Below are 22,428 nucleotides of genomic sequence, written 5' to 3' on the forward strand. Positions count from 1 at the left end.
TCCTCTTTTATCAAGTCTTGAATAGCTCCTTCTACTAAGTCAGTTGAAAACATTGGACTAATGAAGGTGTCATGGAGTGTTACCCAAGAGTGCTCTGGAGACACTTATTGATGCCAGGATTCCAGCTTTCATCTGTTCCTTTCAACCCCTTATGCTCTTTAAACATTACACTTTTTCTTCTATCTGAAGATATCACAAGTTAATATTTAGGTCCCGAACTTCATCTCTTTCTTTGTTTTATTAGCCAGTTGATTATTTTGAATAAATCTTAATTCACTACAAACAAAATATGTATTCTCTCCTTGAAAGTACACTAGCATGAGTTTTTAAATGAGGCCAGTATTTTTCAGCTCTGCATATGTGACTGATTATGAGAGAAGAGTACATCAGGAAAATCATATGTGTAAAAAGCATAGAGATAGAGAAATTTTAGTTTTATTTTAGGTAAGACATAACAGACAAGAAAGTTTAAGAAGTGATGGAGTTGAGAGAAGGGTAAACATTCTTGGTAGAAGGGCAGGATGTTTTTTTACATATTATTTTGTCTTATGAAAAGCGGTGAATTATATAGGAAAGGTATTAGTATCATCGTTTTATAGAAGAGAAAACCTAGCTAAAAAGACTTTTCCAACTGCCAGAGAGATTACATTTGTTATTTTTAGAGTTAGGAAAAGAACCCAAGGCTCCCAAAATTCATCCAGAATGCATTATTATTAGAATTGCTTTTAATCCTTTCATGCCTCAATACTTATGATAAATGAAACCGTTATGAGGAGAAACACACTTTTTTTGAAACTAACAATGAGCCTTCTACAGTCCCTGATGAATGTAAAGCCCTAAGAAACAGATTACATTTTCCACAGACAGAAAAAAAAATTACAGTTCCAGATCTTTTTATAAATGTAAATATTCAAAAATCCGCCTTTTTAGGGGCTCCTGGGTGGCTCAGGCGTTAAGCGTCTGCCTTCAGCTCAGGTCATGATCCCAGGGTCCTGGGATCAAGCCCTGCATCAGGCTCCCTGCTCCGCGGGAAGCCTGCTTCTCCCTCTCCCACTCCCCCTGCTTGTGTTCCCTCTCTCGCTGTGTCCCTCTGTGAAATAAATAAATAAAATCTTTAAAAAAAAAATCTGCCTTTTTTATGGGAGGCTATTTTACTTTATTATTCAAGACTGGTGTAAGAGTCACTGCCATATATTTTTCAGCCTAAGAATGTACTTTGGATAGGAGATAAAAGATTTTGATTAACTGCTAGGCAATTTAAAATGTGCTATGGCTACCCCTTCCCTTTCTGGTGAGTAAAACAAAAACCAATTTTTCTATATTCTATATAAAGCAGCACTTTAAATTTGAGAAACTACTCTATTTTCATAAATTAATAGAAAATTACTAGTGTGAGGAGATTTTTTGCCAGTACATGAAAACTGTGAAATTTTACTTCTTAAATTTTTAATGCAAGAAAAATTACAGAGTGTAAAATAAGATTTCAATTACAATGTTGCTTTCACTCAATAATTAAATTCTTTCTTTTCAGGTAACTGATAAATACCAGTTGAAAATAAAAGTACAAGACATGGATGGTCAGTATTTCGGTTTGCAGACAACTTCAACTTGCATCATTAATATTGGAGATGTAAATGACAACTTACCAATATTTACCCGTACTTCTGTAAGTACATGATAGTAATAAAAGAAGAATGTAGGACCTGGTGTTAATTGCTAAACATACATAACTCCAACCATGCCTGCCCCATTATTTCAGATGCAGTGTCCCCAGTCACATGACAGTAAATTGGACTTAGGGTTTGAAATCATGTAAACATAGTCCTTGGAAATTAGAAGAACTGAGTTTATTTCCCACAGTGCTCTATTTGTGACAGTTACTAATTAAGGCTTTTTTGTTTTTATTATTTTAGTATGTGACGTCAGTGGAAGAAAATACAGTTGATGTGGAAATCTTACGTGTTACTGTTGAGGATAAGGATTTAATGAATACTGTGAATTGGAGAGCTAATTATACCATTTTAAAAGGCAATGAAAATGGGAATTTTAAAATAGTAACAGACCCCAAAACCAATGAAGGAGTTCTGTGTGTGGTTAAGGTAAGAATAAATTAGTAAATTAGTTATTTGTAGCTTATAATATCGTAGATTAGCATACTAGAGCTTAATGAAAAGAAGGAATTCTGGGTAAATATAAGAATAAAATAGATACATAGGTAAATATAAATGCTATGTTCTCCGTAACTATAACAGGATGAGTATATTCAAATTGGAGAACCTTTTATAAAGTCTTGGTATTTAAAATAATATTATATATGTGTGTGTGTGTTCAATAGTATCCACTTTGTAACCAACAAGTCTTAACAATTAAAAAACTGGCACAGCTTTGATGCCCATGGGACAGTGCCAAACTTTCCTAGCCCATTCTTTCTGTAGCTGAGTCAGGGAGCCTTCACTTATTTCCTGAATTTCCCAAATGGTGAGTTATTCCTGGTGAGACCCATAGGGACAGCATTTGTAGATTTGTTCATCTATATCTAGCACACATTACAACCTTAGCTTCCTTCTTGGTTGAGGATGGGAATCCTCAACCATTCAAAGATGCAAATACTTGTGAAACCTCCTTCTAATACTATTCTGCAGCATCTCAGAAGACTTCCCTGCCAGTTCAGAAGCCAGTTAGCCCATAAAGCCACCTGCTTTGGACACAGTCATAGTCTTATTTCTGCTGCATCTTTAACTAGAACATGATTCTATCCTGGGTCCATGTAGTTTCCCTTTTGTACATATTCACAAAGAGCATGCATCAAGAATGACAAATCCTTTTTCTTACAATGATGAAAATTAAGTGCAGTTTGTAGGTTAATTTCTATGTTTCAAAATAGCAAAGAAATGTCTTTTGAATCATATCTCTTGCCTCATCCAACCCCTGCCCTAATCCTTGGTGTTCTAAGAAGCAATTTTATCTCTGTGAAGTCCAAGACCTGACAAGATTTCTGTCTTGCAGGAAATGGCTTTACCTATTCTCATTACAGCTACATATCAGGCAAGATAAAATAAAAACCTTCCATTAAATTTGGTACTACTGGTTCTTTAAAAAGTAACTGGGATGGAAGAGCTAAAAAAGGAAAGTGTAATGTCCATGAGCTTTCTATTTTCTTCTCTGTCCTCTCTGAGAAACATTTTATAAATTTGACCCACATTTTCCATCCCAAACCAGGTACAAATAATTCTATTCATTTCAGAAGGATAGGATAAGCTGACCCAAAATGAATGGAGTAGTAAATAACCGTTGATTAGGGTATGGAGGTCCTAAAGTAATTTCTCAAGTGTTAACCTTGAAACACCTTCATTAAATGCTTTTTGAATTCATTATCAGGACCTCTGATATTACTCACAGTTGAGAAACATTTTTTGTTTTGTTTTGTTTTGCTTTTCTGGTTCCACCCAAATACTGAATCAGGTGGATTCCCCTCCTCCAACCACCACCTAGTTTCTGGGTATATATTTAATACTCTCCTGACTATTCTCAACACTAGTTATGTATGCCAGCATGGCCAAATCCTAAATGTCTTGATCTGATTTTCAACACACTTGTGTTTTGTAGCCACTGAATTATGAAGAAAGACAACAGGTGAACCTACAGATTGGCGTAGTTAATGAAGCTCTGTATTCTAGAGAGGCTCATTCACGATCAGTCATGAGCACAGCAACAGTTACTGTTAATGTAAAAAATCAGGATGAGGGCCCCGAGTGTAGCCCTGCAGTGCAAACCGTTCAAATTAAAGAAAATGTGCCAGTGGGAACAAAGAGCAATGGATATAAAGCATATGACCCCGAAACAAGAAGTAGCAGCAACATAAGGTATCCTGTTTTAGTTAATTCCAAATTTACCATGTTTTCAAAATTCATAATTTGTTGGGGCACCTGGGTGGCTCAGTCGGTTGAGCCACTGCCTTCAGCTTGGGTCATGATCCCAGGGTTCTGGGATTGAGCCCTGCATCGGGGGGGGGTGGGTTCCCTGCTCAGCAGGAGGCCTGTTTCTCCCTCTCCCACTCCCCCTGCTTGTGTTCCCTCTCTAGCTGTCTCTCTCTGTCAAATAAATACATAAAATCTTAAAAAAATAAAATAAAATTCATAACTTGTTTTGATGCCAGAATTGTAATTTGGCCTATGATACAGTTTGTTATTTTCATTCATCATTACTAATAGGTATAAGAAATTAACTGATCCAAAAGGGTGGGTCACAATTGATGAAAAGGAAGGATCGATCACAATTTTCAGAAACCTGGATAGAGAGGCAGAGAACATCAGAGATGATATATATAATATCACAATTCTTGCGTCAGACAAAGGTAAGAGCTTTGTGTTTAAGCCCATCAATTTCCGCCTACTTACATCCTCAGTTTGTAAACCACCAACATCGACTTGAAATCAACTGCATATATTCTCAAAATGTATTTCTCTCCAGAAGACATAGAGCAATTGAAAGGTTTGCTGTAATTTATTAACTCATGGCTGCTTTCTAATAACACCCTCAGTTTTCTGTAGTTATAAAATAATTTAGTAATAGAAATACCGGAAACCATAATTTATTAAAAGTAAACAATCATTGAAAATTGAGAAAGTTACTTTAATAAAATTAGCTTCAATTTATCTAGTCATGTTTTTTAAAATACTCGCTTTGGCAGGAAAATTCATTACACGGAGAACATACTGATTACTCCCATAGTGCATTCCTACAAAATTGTTCTATCTTTTTACAGAAACTCTCAGTATACTTGGGGATTAGAATTCTAATTAAGGACATTATATAAAAATAATCATAGTCATGATTAATGGTATATTATAAAATTAGAAAGACAAACACTGTGAATCCATAAAACCATATGAAATGTAAAATGTTCTGTGAGTCCTACAAAATGGAGAAGAATATGAGCGCAGTGGTTATATATGAGATCCATTTAGTGCATAACATACATTTGATCTTTGTGCATCCATAAACTAAATATGCTAACTACAGCAAACATAAGTTATTACACTATGGTTTACAACATTAGAGTTTAGAAGCAATCTTGGAAGATGTTTTAGGTATTTCAGTTCTCTCTAAATGAATGAGAAATGGTTCCTATCCATTGATTGAATCGGTAAGGTTGTAGTTATTATTAATTTAACTTTGACTGTCCTTTAAAGGCCTCAGTTTCCTTTGTCCCTTTGTCAGGACATGCTTTTTGGTCAAAGGCAAATGAAAAAGAAGAATAACATGAAAATCAAATCTGGGGGCGCCTGGGTGGCTCAGTCGTTAAGCGTATGCCTTCGGCTCAGGTCCTGGTCCCAGGGTCCTGGGATCGAGCCCCGCATCAGGCTCCCTGCTCCGCGGGGAGCCTGCTTCTCCCTCTCCCACTCCCCCTGCTTGTGTTCCCTCTCTAGCTGTGTTTCTCTCTGTCAAATAAATAAAACCTTTAAAAAAAAAAAAAAAGAAAATCAAATCTGTTCTTTTTACATTTTTAACAGTCCTTGGCAAATGGCTTGTTGATGGATCAGATAAATTTGTTGTCCGGAATTAAGTGATTTGGGATACAATTTTATTCTACATTCTCCTTTGCTGCAGAAGAGATAAAATAATCGAGAGTTCAAATATTTGTATGGAGTTTAGATGAGCTCAATCATCATTGTGGAATAGAATAAATGTGTCATGGGGCCTTTCCCATTCATTTCTGTTGAAGAGGGTAGGGGCTAAATGTTACAACTATTTATTTTATGAACTGAGATCATACAAAATGGTTTTTTTTTTTTTTTCCTTGTTTTGTTTTTATCTTTTTCTAAAATCTATGCTGGCTAATTTCATTTGGACCCTCCCAGCTGCTTCCTAATGAAAGATGCTCTCTTGGGAGCACTGACCTCAGGTCCATTCTCTCTTCCCAACTTCCTGCTTCTCTACAGCACTTGCTTTCTCTTTCTAAAACTCTTGCAAGGCTTCTGTGTGTAAATTTTTCCACACTTTCCTCTGTGGTCCATATGCTTTCTGGTACTACCTTCTGCTCTCCTGAGCCTAGCTATTTCTTCCACCTTGGGTTCAATTTCTCTCTTCTTCTCAATGTTTTCTCAAATTGAACTCTCTTGGCAGTGTCATTCAGCTTTAGGTTTCTATGTTTGTTGTTTTATTCCAGCTTTAGGGAGGAGTGTGTTTTCATAATTTTTGAAACATTGATCAGGAGGGTGCCATGCAGAAAAATCACAAAACCATGGGTAGTTCACTTTCCATGACTTCATATTTGGAATTAGTACTTACTCATATAGAATTGCATTTATATTAGAAGGTGAGCATTGCATGCCTACACTCTAATGAATTAGAGTATTTATTTAAACAGCAGATTTAAAAACAGCCATGAAACACTGAATTAGATGTTTAAGATCTTTGGTTTAAATATTGTACACCGCTACGAATCACAATGCCTCAAAAAATGGAGTGAATTGCACAACTCTAAATGTTGAATGGAAGGGAAGTTCAGGCATTTAGCACGGTGGTAAAAGAGCAGACATCGTAGAAGTCAATTTTTAAAGACAAGGCGATCCATCAGATTCAGCCAGTAAGCCATGTGCTTTCAACTCTGTGTGGACTCCAATGGCAAGAAATGTTCGAGATATTCCACAATCCCAGTTTTCAGAGAGAGCCAGAACACAGCACATAGGGTGAGGACAAGAGATTTTGAGATGTGAAATTATTCTGCCCTCCAAAAAAGTATGCCAGGCAGGTAAAATACAGATCCCCCTGCTTCCTTTGGCTCCCTCTCCTCTCTCTTTTTTTAAGTTGTCCAAAGGGAGAGATCATTGCCTTGTTTCTTACATCTCATTCCTTCTCTCCTGGTTCCCTTTTCTTCTTGCTGGTGTACATCCTTTACTAGTTCTCCCAGTGGTGTGGTCTAGGTGATAAACCCTACCCATTTTATTCTGAAAAATATTTTAATGTCATTCTCCTGCTTGATCTGATCATTTGACTTAATGTAAAGTTCTGAGTTAAGTTCCTTTCCCTCAGCACCGTGCAGGTCGTACTCCATTATCTTCTGATGTCTCATGTTGCTGAGGTTTATCTACTGTCAGTCTCATTCTTGTCCATTTGTAGATAATGTGTCTAGGTAACTTTTTTGGCTCCCTAGGTTGCATTCTGTAGTTTTAATAGAATGTTTATGGTGTGAGTTTATTTTTATTTATGTAGCACTGCCTTCAGAATATATTTTTAAAAAAGATCCATGCTTCTCTTTAATTCTGGGATATTCTCAGCAATTATCTCTTTAAATAGTGCTTCCCTGCCATTCTATTTATTCTCTTCTTCTGGAGTCCCTATTAGAGGAATGTTGTTGTTTTATTTCCACTGGAACTTAAGCTATAATTTCATTGTTCTTTCAACAGTTACCCTTTTTTATGTCTTTGGAGATACTAAATACACATGTTTCAAAGATGTCTTGCATAGAGTGAAATTAATCTTCTGGTGGGTGATTTTGTTGGTTTTCTTTGTAGCATTGCTCTTGCTCCTTCTGGAATTTTGATTTGCAAACCTGTATTACGTATGAGGTGTTCGGTTTGCTTTCTGTTTTTGGTTTCTTCCTCTCTCCCACTTTACCGCATAGCAGTCTCATAGTTGCCTCCATCTTGTCCTTTTCTGGGTCTCACATTTCAGAACCAGGTCTCCTGGCCCTTGATGACACCTCAGGTATCGCAGGTCCTGTCGCCTTGGTCGAGACTGCAGGGCGGTGCCTGGTCTTCCAGCTTTCCCAGGTTGGCAGCTTCATGTAAGACACAGCCCCAGACAGCATAGGTTTGTTTATCCTCTTGTCCATCCTTGATGTCCCAAGGCCTCCTGATTAAGCAGAAAGAAGTGATCTAGACACAGAAGTCCTGGATTTGTGTTCAGCTTCAGACTTCACAACTGTGTTACTGATCTGTGGCCTGGACCCACATCCACTTCATCTTTGAAGCCCGTAGATTTTCCGGTACGGTGCCCTGTACAAAGTAGTTATTCAGTAAGTTTTTATTAAGTCTAGAGACAGATGCATTCCTTAGGCTACAGCCACTATGATGAGTTTGGCTTACAAGTGATTTTCTGCTTCTGGAATCTTTTTACCCTTCAAACGTTTCTATGTACTGTTTTCTTCTCATCTTCCAAATCCATATCTTCTACCTTTCTATTCCCCTGCTCCAAAACCATATGCACTTTCTATATGCATATCCTTAGGCTGGACTTTTAGCTCTTCTCTGTGGTATCAATTCCAGCCAATCTGTCCATCCCCCTCCTTATGTCCAGAACGTGGATGTGCATACTGTGCTTTCCCACCTTCTCAAGTCTCCTTGTGCATGTAACTGTACGGCAGTGCTCTTGGTCATATTTTCTCCTTTCAAAAAATCAGTCAAAACTAACCTCCATGAAAGTTTCCATGTCTTTTGCAGCTATTTAGTGAATGGATGACAAATCGAATAGCAGTTATTTCAAATAGCACAACCTATTTGAAAGTGATCATTTTTTTTAAAAAACATTCTTTAAGGGCATAGCCTGTGACTGTGCTTGTCACCGCCATTTATATGTTACTGGTGCCACATCCATATTTAAAACTGTTTTTTTCGATGTACAGTTTCCTAGTGAAAACTCAGAACATTAAAAAATTCTGCTTTTTTCATCCACTTTTCTAGACGGGAAAACATGTACTGGGACCCTGGGAATTATACTTCAAGATGTGAACGATAATGGCGCAGTTATTCCAAAGCAGACAGTAGTAATCTGCAAAACTGTCCTGTCATCTGCGGATATTGTTGCTGTCGATCCCGATGGGCCTACGAATGGCCCGCCCTTCGACTTCAGTTTGGAGAGTGATCCTGATTCAGACTTAGAAAGAAAGTGGAGATTGACAAAAATTAACGGTACGTGAATACTAAGTTGATACCAACTTAGTTCTTAGTTTGTGCTTCTGACTTTAGCCACGAGAGGATCTGTGTTGACGAGAATGACAAAAACGAAGGGACTCTCTCCATGCCAGCTTCATCGCTCCCTACCTCGGCTCTTAACAGTTCAGTGCATCCTGTGTCTCCTGAAGCCCTGGTCACCCAGCACTCCAGCCTTCACGACTCACCACCTGCTATAAACTGAGGGGGTTTGCCTCTAAGGTGTCCTTGAATGTGAATTTCTACCCCATGCTTCCAATGAATATTCCTCCATTTTCTTTTATGACCGATTAGAAAACAAAGCCAAGGGAAGGGGAACAGGAAGGGAGAAGGAAAGCGAGGACACACAAGCTACAGTGACGTGTTAAGGCCCTGTGTCCTGAATCCTGCTCTGTGAACTGACAGCATTTTCAGAACTAACCTTATTTTTAGATTTTCTCCTTTCTGCTGATTTGGTGTCATAACATCATTTCTTTTTATTTTTTTATTTTTATTTTTTATTTATTTTTTTTTAAAGGTTTTTGAACTTTTTTTTTTTAAAGATTTTATTTATTTATTTGAGAGAGAGAGAATGAGAGACAGAGAGCATGAGAGGGAGGAGGGTCAAAGGGAGAAGCAGACCCCCTGCCGAGCAGGGAGCCCGATGCGGGACTCAATCCCGGGACTCCAGGATCATGACCTGAGCCAAAGGCAGTCGCTTAACCAACTGAGCCACCCAGGCGCCCCATCATTTCTTTTTAGATTGTGTGGAAGGAGGTAGTAATTTTGTTTAATATTCCTGCTTCATAGAGTAAAACATTGGCAGGATTATGTCAGTCAAAACTTTGTTACTTTAAAATTCTACTCATCTGTGAAATAACCCAAAAGTCTGGGAAACACCAAGTTAAGAAGAACGTATCCCAAATAGTCTTTGAAGTCAAATAGGCTGTGTTCAATGCCGGCTCCCCTGTTTATTAGTGATATAAATATGACCATGCTGTTTATTTTCTTTGGGGCTTAATTTACTCATATGTAAAATGGGATTATTTGGGGGAGTAAACAAGATAATGAATGTATCAGACCAAGGCACATTATGCATCGGAGTAAACAAGATAATGAATGTATCAGACCATGGCACATTATGCATCATAAATTTTGGTTCTGCTAGTCTTCTTCTCATTTTTTACACATAAACTTACCAAGTTAACCATGCTTTCTTTTAAAATGGACTTATTCACTGATTTCTTTACCCAAACACCCAAATTTATATTTAGAGCTTCAAACACCCTAAAAATAAATGAGACTGTCACCCTAGGCCAGTTAAACGGGGAGGGGTTATTCTTAGGCATGGGCATGTGGCATTTATATTCAGAATAGTATTCTGTCTTTGGATCTGTACCCGAGACTGAATTAGATATTGACCTGGATATTTTCTACCCTTCACCTAAAAAAATACATCAAAACTAAAAAGTATACAGTTGGTCCCAGGGTCCTATAGGACTGTGAGACGGTATAGCATCAGGACAACTCATGCTTGCCACTATGTTCAAGGTCAGCCATGTTCTAAGTTGTCAGAATCAGTCTCTGACAGTGAGTCACAACTGTTTGTTTGTTTGGCACAATATATGAAAACAGAGTAAGGGGAAACATCCAGAATTTCAGATTCTGATGAGCCATGTATAAAAGCAAATTGCACTGCATGGTGATATTAAAAATTTTCAAAGATATGATAAAGACCAATGTCTTGGCGCGCCTGTTACTTACGATAAGAAGGGCTTGTTTATGGGCAGAAAAATACATTATTATGAGAGCCGAAGGAAGTTTATGTGAGAGGCAGCAGAGAGAAACTTGCATGTGCAGTATGTTTACTGTTGCTCTAGATGAGAACTCGTCAGTCCGTTCACATTCTCAGTCCTAGCAGTGGTGCCTTCCCATCAGGAAGATCCGTTTGTCAGGAAATATGGCGAATATCCTAATGCTAGGAGAAATTAGGGACATTCTCTATCACTCAGTTTTATTTTCTTTCAGATACGGCAGCTCGTCTTTTCTTTCAGGAGGACCTTCCGTTTGGAACGTACCGAGTACCTGTCAGAGTCACAGATAGACACGGCCTGTCACTCATCACTCCATTGAATGTTATGTTATGTGACTGTATTACTGAAAATGACTGCACGCTTCGCAGAGATCCGAGGACTGACCACAGAGAAGTGAGACTTGGAAAATGGGCCATCCTTGCAATATTGTTGGGCATAGCCTTGCTCTTTTGTAAGTCCTTCACCAACTCGAATAATAGCCTTTGCGATAACTTTCAAGACACATTCTTAGAATCAGCATTGCTATCTGTAGCTGTTCATTTGTGTATAGTTCTAGGTCTACTTAACACAACATACTGAATTTATATATTGAAAGCACTCTTCTCGTGTTATCTCAGCATAGATATAAAATTCAGCGCAGAAACACAGCATTTAGCACGTCTTCGTGGCATACCTGGTTAGGTCAGACTTTCTCCACAAGCCATTGATGTTTTCTGGAAAGCTGTCTTTGTATTAATCATCCTAAATTCATAACTCTACATTGTTTTATGATCAACTGAAGTAACTTCTTCCATTCTCCAGGTATCCTATTTACCTTAGTCTGTGGGAGTACTGGGGCAGCGAAGCAGCCCAAAGTATTTCCTGATGATTTAGCCCAGCAGAACCTCATTGTGTCAAACACAGAAGCTCCAGGAGACGACAAAATAGTAAGTAATTCATTCTGTTTTAAAATAAATGCAGAGGACAAATTGGCCTAACCAACTATAATTATCTTTTCTGAGAAGAGTTCTTTTGAAATCAGGTAACTGACAATATATAAAATTTCATCGGTCCTCTGGACTAGATAGAACAATGTTGATTCTCATGGTGATATATGGCCTTTCAATGTGGTCATGTAGTGTTACGTAATAGTAAAAATCCTTTAGCATCTCATTATTATTTCTACTTAAAATAGAACTTCAACTTTAGGTCCAGACTTTTTTATATATTGAAACTGCTGTTTGTGTTGTAAAAATATTTCATTTAATTATTCACAGATCATCAGCATAATTATTTTTAATTTTTTTTTTCTGGCAACAGCAATAAAATGACTGCAAGCTTTGATCAGTGTGGGAAGAACTTTAATGGAGTCTTTCTGGTTCTAATATGGGTTAGCAAGAAGCCTGAGGTCAAATGGCAATGCTAGCAAGTGACTACAGAACTCCAGCTTTGATTTCTAGCCTAGTACGTGGATGAGGAACATGTAAATTTTCTACAGAAAGCATAATGATGATAAGAACAGGAAAGATTTAGAAAACAAAAGTGTGTTGACATCTAGGAAGGTATTGAAAAAAATAAAACTTAGGGTTTCCTACAAAAACACAGCATAGAAAATCAGTGACCAGAGCTTTGGTGTTCTTATTTGCCCTGCTGATTTATTTTTCTTCATTGAGATGGCAAGGATTTATTATTGCAGCTAAGATTTTTATGGCAACTCTTTTTTCTGTATTTTTGTTTTAGTTGAAGGGAATGACAGTAGACACTGAATAAAAATACCGGTCCCCATTTCTGTTTCTGTTCTAGTCTAGTCCAGTCCTTCTAGGTGAAGGGAGTGAATTTAAACCAAGCAGGGTAAATTCACGTGAGATGTTGATACCGGAATCCTGATTTTTGAGCCTTGAGATTTCGGAAGAATTTAACAGATGACATTGTACAGTGTTCTAAGAAGTTTTTTGAGAAGGAATATACATTCAGCTTTCTGATTTGTCTCAAGGTATAGACCGCTTGACATCTGCAGTTTGCAGATGCATTGGCGCTGCATGAAGTTCTGGGGTTACAAAAGTCGGGTATTCAGGATTGCTAAGACAGATTTAGTTCTTGCCCTCAGGGAGCTTACCTTCTAACACAAAAATGTATGGCATTATCTGCATGTTGCTGTTGTTGTTTGCCTCTGTATGCAAATTGTTTGCATTTCAGTGCCCCACGAATGGCTTCACAATGCATACTGTGGGCAATTCGGCTCAGGGAATTTGTGGCACCCTGGAATCAGGAGTGAAAAATGGAGGGCAGGAAACCATTGAGATGGTGAAAGGCGGACACCAGACTCTGGAACTGTGCCGGGGGACCGGGCACCATCACACCCTGGATTCCTGCAGGGGAGGACCTGTGGAGGTGGACAACTGCAAATACAACTACTCCGAGTGGCATGATTTCACTCAGACCCATCTTGGTGAAGTGAGTTTCCCTGAGGGTCCTACAAGTTTATTTTGATCTCTTTTCAACTTTCTCAATTATTTCAATTTAGTGGCCTGACTCTTGTTTTCAGTTAATGATTAATCTATTAATTGTAAAGTTGTTGTTCCTTAATTTTGATTTAGTAATGCTCAGATATTAAGAGGACATTTACTTTTCCTCTCAGTTTGTTTGGTTTTTAATTCTTATGGAAACGATGTTAGATGATATTTATTTATTTATTTATTTATTTATTTATTTATTTATTTATTGGACATGAAATGTCTTATTTGGTATAAGAACAGTCCCAGTTTATATGTTTTTGTTTTTAAAATATAGAAGTTATCTGTGTGATGATATTTAAATTATTTTTTTCCATGACTTTGTGTGAATATTTCCCATGTGACAAATCGAATCTTAGAAACCAGAAGCATGGTACGAGGCAATTATAGCCTTATGGTCACTAAGCCTATCTGGAAAGATCTCAGCCCACATCAATTTGGGCTCAGTTTAATGGGTGCATCTCACTTTAGACATGATTTTGAAAGGGAAACTAATGATTACCTAACATGAACCCTTGTATACTTGGGTTTGCTGCCACATATGTGAGATTTTAGAAACATGCTGTAGAGTGAATTTATAGATGATTTATGATACAGACCAATCATGTGCATTTTTTATATGTAGGAATCCATTAGAGGACACACTCTGATTAAAAATTAAACAATGAAAGGTAAATCAAAGCAATTATTTTTATGTTAGTAAGTTTTGGTGTTTAAAATAATAATAATAAAATATATTGTGTTTCTCCCCTGGCAGAAGGTGCAACTGTGTAATCAGGATGACAAGCATAAGCATGCTCAAGACTATGTCCTTACGTATAACTACGAAGGCAAAGGATCGGTGGCTGGTTCTATAGGTTGTTGCAGTGAACGACAAGAAGAAGATGGGCTTGAATTTTTGGATCATTTGGAACCCAAATTTAGGACACTAGCAGAAGCATGCGTAAAGAGATGAGTGTATTCTAATAAGTCTACAAAAGCCAGTGGCTTTATCTCCCTCCCACCTGTGCTTTTTTCATTACAAGCCAGGATTTTTGAAAAATAAAAGATGCTGTGTTTCGGGTTTCCCCTCTTTATTTCCATGGGATCTCTTTAGCCAAGTGGGTATTTACAGAAAAATGCTGTATATACGTATACAAATTTCCCAGGTTTTACATAGTTATTAATTAGTTGTCTTCCACCCAAGGAGACCTACAGATAGAAAAATTAAGGAAGTCTACATTATTGTTTACATTTGGGTATAATGACAATAGCCAATTTATAGTGCAATAAAATGTAATGAATTCAAGTGTGTGTCCTACACTACTTAAAGTATAACCTGTTAGAAAATTGTAGAGAACTCGCTTTAACATTATCTTCACTTACCTAATTAATTTTTTGTGTGGTGCTTGAAAACTGCTGTTCTCCTAAACATTATAAAGTGTGTATATTACATTCTTGATAATGTTTTATTCTTATAACATTAACTTTCTTTTTCATGCAAAGGGAGAGTCCCAGCCAGGCATTGACTGGTAACACAATTCCATTTTGGTGGAGTTTAGTTTCTGTGTTTCATTCTATATAAAATCCTGCACTGAATCTACGTTTCTCTGTTACCTACCTTGTCAGAGAAGTTTAAGTTTAAAAACTGCTTTAAGAATGTATTTTTACTTCTGCAGAGTTTCGGTCCTTGGTCTGCCTCTGTCTCTAATCTCTCTCTCTCTCTCTCTATTTCTCTCTCTCTCTCGGTCTCACTATCTCTCTTTCTCTTTATTTTTTAAATTTCTTCTTGGGTTGGAGAATCTAAATATTTTGAAAAGCCATCTCTCTTCTCTTCTAAAGCGAGTGATTCTGTTTATGTTTTATGTAAGTGTATTATTCTGTTTTTTTTGAAATCTGTGTAATGTTGATGTTATTGTTTCAAGTATCTTGGTCATTGCTTCATTATTTCCTCAACAAAGGAACTAACTTTGCCATTGAAACTAAAAATAAGTCATGCTTTTATTAGATGCAACATTCTTTGTTAACAAAAGGGTATTTAAAATTGGAATGTGGGGCGCCTGGGTGGCTCAGTTGGTTAAGCGACTGCCTTCTGCTCAGGTCATGATCCTGGAGTCCCTGGATCGAGTCCCGCATCGGGCTCCCTGCTCTGCAGGGAGTCTGCTTCTCCTTCTGACCCTCCCCCCCTCATGTGCTCTCTCTCATTCTCTCTCTCTCAAATAGATAAATAAAATCTTTAAAAAAATAAAAAAAATAAAAATAAAAATAAAATTGGAATGTGGATAGTATATAATAGCATGTTTACAGTTCATATCTTCAATGCAAGGGTATAGTTTTTAAATGTGAAATAATGATGGTTTTTGAAATAAGCTTTGAGGTACAGGATCGTGAAAGTTCTCCAGGAATAAGTATTTTATAACTTTTTAGATGAAACGACTAGTCGTATCTATGTGTTTGAGAAGTTGTTGCTTTCTTTTTCATATTTTAAGATTACAGTTTTTAACAAATGTAGAGTGGGCCAAACTATTTATATTTTGAAACAATAAGACAAATTAAACTAAACAGCCAACCAAGTTCCAGGCCAGGTTTCACAGCTGATTTCAGTCAATGAAACACACATTTTAAATGTGTTTCTGATAGTAACAATTGTTAATACTGTGCCTATCTTAAATTCACAAGTTTGGCTTATAAAAATTATTTTTAAAAATTAACATTGGGTAATTATTCCATAGTCAATTTATCTTTTTAATAGTTTTGTTATTGTTCAGTCAAAAATACTATTTCCCAAAGTTATTTTAAATAAATCATGTCTACAATGTTGTGTGTTACTAGTTATGAGAAAGTAAATCAAGTAGTTTCAAAATATTAGTGTGAGTTTGTTAATCATGTGTCCTTATAAGATTATATTTGTCTTACTTTGAGAAGTGAGTCTATTCTTTAGAATCGTGTTCTACATTTTTCAGAATTTTAGAGTTTGATGTGGAGAGATCATTGGTCCATTGTTATCACCACATGTATATAATTTTGCTATTCTAAAGGTTGTCATGCTATGGGATTTGGTTAAGTTGCATAGTTTCTCTGTGTGTGTGTGTGTTTTTTTTTTAATTTCATCATGAAATGGGGGATGATAATATAACTCCTTTCCTAGGGTGGCTGTAAGAAATTTGAATAAAAAAATGGTTTTTAAGCATGAAATTCATATAGAGTTGTCCACCTAAAAGGCACTCCTATAATACTAAATGATTTAAAATGTCACTTATACACCTCAATTCATGTTAACAAAGATCAGTTAAGAAAATAGGATAACTGAAAGCTGTTTTGTTTTGCTTTACTTTAGAATGTTTGTCAATTGAGAATATGTCTCTTCATAATGATTACCTGATGACTGGGTCTTATATATCCAATTGTTCATAACGAATATTGTAAAGATTTTTGAAGCATCTGCAAAGGATTGCCTAATTTGAAATACTATGGAACTGTTTAGTTCCAATTGGATGGAAAGCAGAACATCTACTTAAAATGGGCACTAATTCTAAAACCCTATGAAAGTTATATATGCTTAAGACTCTTCCTGCCATGCCCTTCCTAGGCTTCTCTCCCAGCTGGAAAGGTTGCTTGTCTCAAAGACAAGAAATCGCTGGGCGCCTGGGTGGCTCAGATGGTTAAGCGTCTGCCTTCGGCTCAGGTCATGATCCCAGGGTCCTGGGATCGAGTCCCGCATCAGGCTCTCTGCTCCTTGGGAGCCTGCTTCTCCCTCTGCCTCTCTCTCTCTCTCTCTCTCTGTCTCTCATGAATAAATAAATAAAGTCTTTAAAAAAAAAAAAAAAGACAAGAAATCGCTTCCCTGGGGAATTTAAGACTGTTGGCTTTCGTCAGGGTAACCCTAAAAGTACAAAGACTCCAGAGAGTGCCTTGATGCAAATCCCAACTCCACCCTTCCTAGCTGTGGGATTTGAGAAGTCACTTAAACTTGGAGTCTAGTGTCCTCTATTATATGACCTATATTTGAGGGGGTTGTAGGAGTCCATTTCATAGTTTTGTTGTCAGAATTAAAAGAGTTAATTCATGAAAAGAATTGGCACAAAAGGAACACTCAGTATACATTAGCTGCTCTTATTATCATAAGAGAAGAGAACGCCTTAGTTGGGATAATCATAGCTTCAGTCTCAAGTCTCACTGTGCCTTACAGCTGACATCTTGCCATGATGTTCCCATTCATCTTTCCCGAAAGCCTAACTAGCATTTTACCTGTGATGGCCTTTAGGAACTTCTTGACTCATAATTGTTTTCAGGTCTCTCATTATTGGTATTCAGGAAGCTACATCTTACCCATAGACCACCGATGAGTGTGATAAATCTTGAGACTTAAATGAAAAACAGATACAATTTCTAGTCACTAGATTTTGCCTCCTTGAGGGATTTCCCTAAGAAATGGACAGAGCTACTTCAGCAGGGATGTACTGTTAGTTCAATACAGTCTGTATTTGGGGTATCCCTGAAATCATTTTCTGCTTTATATTTTTGGATCCCTTATCTTAAGGCTAGTTTTTATCTTGTTCCTGATTGTATTGTGCAAAATTCGACTTTGACTAGGCTTTCTCTTTAGTCCCCATCTCTAGCTTTTTCTTGGGCTCCACACTGAAGTCTTCACACCAGACTTTGCCCTGGTCAACACCTTAGGCAGCAACGTACTGGAAATCCAATGATTTTTCTTCTCTGTGCCTATAGAGATTTTTCACTTCCTTGAGTAACTGAAGCTCCAAGAGGTTACATAATATCCATGTAGACATCATAAAACTCAATTCCTTTTTATCTTGTTTGCATAGCATATTGTTTGTTGCCCCAAACTGCCCGACTTTCTGAGAATTTTAATACAAGTTTATTCATTCATTCATTTGCATACAGTCATTTAATGCCTTCCCAGCCATGCAAGGCCTTCCTAATAAAGACTGTGCAAGTATGAGAAGGTACAAGATGAATTAGCTACTCTCCCCACCCACACACTCTACTGCAAGAAAAGATATGATGTAGGTTTGAGTGGACGTGACTATGGAATGGTCCAATGCCTGTAAAACGTATTACATGATACCTGGCACATGGCAAGTGCTCAAAACAGGTAAAAAAAATTCCAGATGATGCAAAAGAACTCTACTGTTCCAGTGAGTGAAGTTGTGCTTCCATTACTCCCAAGCCAAGCGTTCATGAGCATGAGGACCCTACCTCTATTGTCCTCCATTCCTCTTCATATGTTCGTCCCACCAGTATCCCATCTCAACTCCTTGGCATCACTCAGCTCCAGCAATGGTTATGCCTCCAATCTCTTCGCTCTTCCATCCTTCTCCCTGCTGTCAAAGAACAAAGAGAATCATGGCATTCTCCTGCCTAAGGGCCTTCGGTGATTTTAGAGGATAAATTTGAAATGCAAATCACATTCAAATACCAATCCTCTTGTACCCCCCCCCACATACATTCTCTATCTTACGCCTTGCTCATAATAGGGCCTCCTTGTGAGTATCTTTACTCATTATCCACTTCTTTCTTGCAAAAATATGACTTAAACCATCTCTAGCCATATGACATTTATGAGTCTAGAGCACATTGCTGTAAAATTTTCACTTATAGGTATGTGTGTATGTGTGTATGCATTCATACATTCATGTGTGTGTGTGTGTTTTCTCATATGAGAAACTTATTGAAGACAAAGGTGTTCCCATTTGTATGCACATTGAACTGTGGCCATCAATGCATTCTGATGAGCCAAATTATATTGCCCAGGTCACAAAGGGAAAAAAAAAAAGGAAGATTACAAATTAAGTTATTTGATTCCTAGTAAAATACCTAACTTTCCCTTGACATAAATTTCCTATTAGAGATGTGATGCATATTAGATTCTGCATTGAATTCTTTTTTCAATACTGGGACATTGAATACATAGAACAGCAAACATTCACATTCACTACTTAGAAAGTGAGGAGGTGAGGTTTTGGAATCCTTGGGGTGGTGGGAGTGACAGATACCATCTGTACATTGTGGTTCAGTTTAGCTAATTCCTTCCTACCTCCAACAATTGCCTGACATTCTCAGAACTAGCTACACCACATTGAAATGTAGTTCTCAAAGGTTCTTGTTCATCTTCACCACTGTGTGCCCAGCATATAGAACAGTAGACTTTCCATATGTTTGTTATATGAATGGATGAATGAATTCACATAGGTACTGGACTGAGATTAGATGGCAGCTTTGCTTAAAGAACCATTTTTTTTCCAGGGCGCCTGGCTGGCTCATTCGGTAGAGCGTGCGGCTCTTGATCTCGAGGTCATGAGTTCAAGCCAGTTTTTCCTCAGTTGAAACTCATTGACCAATGTGGAAATCTTTTTTGTGGCCATCTTTTCATTATTAGCATGTTCTAACACTAGTGAAAAAAAGTTTTGCTAAAGGGCTAATTACCCTCCTTTTCCTGAAGAAAAGCAACCAAGAGCCACTTGTATCTTAGAAATTCAAGAAATGATTCTTATGGGTTTGCCAAAGTCAAGTTATTTATAAACTGTTGAGAGTCAGGCCTTGACTCAAGAAGTATCTTGAGAAATCAGAAGCAAGGAAAGTGCAGGTCTCAGAGCTTCCTCCAACGACTCTCTGTAATAGGACACCACGGTGCTCAAATGCATGGCCAGAAGGAAATTGGGAGAGGAAAGGAAAAGTTGCCTGTAGCTGTGAGCCTGGGAGCCGGTGACTGTACTGCATTGTGAGCTGATAAGGTGACCTGAAGATAACACAGAAGACAGAGATGCCTGTCCTGCTGTTTTAAGGAACAGACCCACTCAGTGAATGGTGGGCAAGGCTTAGTAAATAGCCAGTCAGCTATGCTTCTGGGTTTTTGGCTTTTGGGAATCGTTCATATGCCTTCTTTTATTTCCTCTGCCCCGGGTCTGGGTTTCAGTCTGAGAACTGAAGTCTTAGAAAGTGAGATCCTGTTTTTCCTTCCTAGGTGGGTCCTCTGTCCCCACCTTCCCCTGCCCCTGACTACCCACATAGCTACAGAACAGTGTAAGTCACTTTTGCTTCACTTTTTAAAATAGAGCAAATAAATGCATCATCCAGCTGCATTTTAAATTAAACACACAGCATAGAGTCTTCAGGTAAAACAAAACAACCTAGTGTTGACAAGACAGGAAATGTGAAGAAAACTAGTGCTCTGTTTATAACTAGTGTAATACGCAGAACACTGAGCTTATTTTATTAAAAAAGACCCACATCTTATTTTATAGAGGAATATTACTGTGTCACGGCTTTGGGACATACTCTTTACTTTCAAACCCATTGGGTATGATTTAAATTCTAGATCTATATGAGACTACAGAGAAGACTCTCACTGGTGACCGTCTATTGGTAGTGACAGTGCAAGGAAAAGTCAAGGGCTGTTTTGTGCCACTCTAGTTCCTTTAGCTCTTATACCTTTTTGCCCCAGCAGGAAATCTGGGCATAGCTAAGAGTTTAGAACTGTAGAGTTTCTACTAGCTGCCTCTTTTTGTTGTTGTTGTTATGTTAGGATACAGAAGAGGACACAGCAGAATATTGTTTCTTTTGCAGTTGACAAAGATTAGAACAAGTCTGCTGAAATATTTGCACTATTTTTTAGGGTGTGGTTCACAGACCATCTGCATCCAATCACCTGTCATGGTTGTCCAAGTAAACATCCCCTATGGAATCAGAATCACAAGGATGACAGGGAGGAAGGATGGCAGCCTTCACTTTGCAGTAAGTTTCCTAGGCCACTGGTGCATCCTCTAAAGGTTGAGAACCGTTGATAGGGATTTACTGATTGGGTCTATGTGATGGTTTGGAGATTTAGGACACTTAAGTATTTGCAGCTTCCTTCTTCATATAAGATGCATTAAATGCTAGAATTGTACCAAAGAGTTGAAAGACAGTGATTAGTAAAATTCTACGCTTTCATTAAATGAACCATTTCAGATGTACTCTGTATTCCATGGTTCCTACTCACTACATGGAGGTGAACCAGAGGCATAATCTTAAGATAGGATTGTGGGACCAGGACAGTTAGTAAATACTCAATAAAAACTAACTGATTTTGCTACATGAATGTGGCTATCCAATAAGATGCATCCAAATTATATTGCGTTTGTTCCAAAAACAAATCGGGATTGTCAAATCTCCAGAGACAAATAGGACCAGAGAGGCCAACAGCATGTGCATCTGGTGACTCTGTCCATGAGGTGGCAGCTCTTTGGCAGAACTATGCCGTGGTGTTGGGAGCCATGTCAGGTAGGGTGACAGGGAATGAGTTCATAGGATGACTATCATGGCCAGGACGTTCATAGGGGCCTATGAAACAGGAAAAGGCCATGTGGGAAGAGTCAAGAGTTTTCAGTTTAAGGAGTGTTTCCATGGAAAGGGGGCCAGTTCGAAAATTTCTAGGAACCAAAAACATGAGGGGAACTCATAGGGAATGAGAAGTTCAGAAAGCCAGAGGTGGAGGGCAGGGGGTGGGTGTCAACATACAAGCTTCAGTGCAAAATTACCAGTCAAATCAGAAAAAATGACTTTATCCTAAAGAAGTAAGATATGGCACAAAGATCCCATACACATGCAAGGATGTTTATCTCAGTGGCATTAAATATGTGGATAATTAGAAATAAACCAAATGCTCCATGACAGGAAAGTAAATGATTTATAATATGTTATTGTGATACAATGTACAACAATCGAGGGTAATGTATATAATGATCATAGACACTGACTTCCTAGTTAGGAAGACATGAATTCAAGTTGTAGCTTTGTTCTCACTAACAAGGTAGACTTGGAAAGTCACAGAAGCCTCAGATTCCTTACATACAAAATGGGGACAAAATAGGAATAAATGAGGAAATAGATATAAAGATTCTTAGTGCTTTGCACCTGAATATATCAATAAATGGTAGCTACTGCTATTTTTATGATAATGATGATAAGGGAATGTCATGCAATCATCTTATTTTGAAGACTAATTAAGGGCATAAAATATAGTGTTAATGAAAAACTAGAATAATTGTCCAGATTAGTATAATCCCAAATTCATTTAAATATCAGAATATATGTAATGTACTAAAATATTGAGCAGTAATCCCTGGGTGATAGGAATGTTTCTTCATTATATGTTTCTGAGTTTCCATTTTACAATGAATATTATTATTTATAAAATCAGGGGGAAATTAAAAGAATGAAATTAAGAGC

General features: G+C 37.6%; 1 protein-coding gene across 1 annotated transcript in view; it reads left to right on the forward strand.

Annotated features, from left to right (window-relative positions):
• Positions 1-14,633, forward strand: part of DSC2 (desmocollin 2) — a 33,685-nt gene extending 19,052 nt beyond the window's left edge. The window contains exons 8-16 of the mRNA XM_034995916.1: positions 1,532-1,666; positions 1,914-2,099; positions 3,607-3,863; positions 4,212-4,354; positions 8,685-8,912; positions 10,941-11,177; positions 11,528-11,652; positions 12,902-13,159; positions 13,976-14,633. Coding sequence (XP_034851807.1) covers positions 1,532-1,666; positions 1,914-2,099; positions 3,607-3,863; positions 4,212-4,354; positions 8,685-8,912; positions 10,941-11,177; positions 11,528-11,652; positions 12,902-13,159; positions 13,976-14,173 — 1,767 coding nt within the window. The 3' untranslated portion in view covers positions 14,174-14,633. The remainder of the gene's footprint in view (positions 1-1,531; positions 1,667-1,913; positions 2,100-3,606; positions 3,864-4,211; positions 4,355-8,684; positions 8,913-10,940; positions 11,178-11,527; positions 11,653-12,901; positions 13,160-13,975) is intronic.
• Positions 14,634-22,428: the final 7,795 nt, after the last annotated feature.

Source organism: Mirounga leonina, unplaced genomic scaffold (genome assembly GCF_011800145.1).
Source record: "Mirounga leonina isolate KUSES-001 unplaced genomic scaffold, KU_Mleo_1.0 Mir_93, whole genome shotgun sequence".
Taxonomy (NCBI): domain Eukaryota; kingdom Metazoa; phylum Chordata; class Mammalia; order Carnivora; family Phocidae; genus Mirounga; species Mirounga leonina.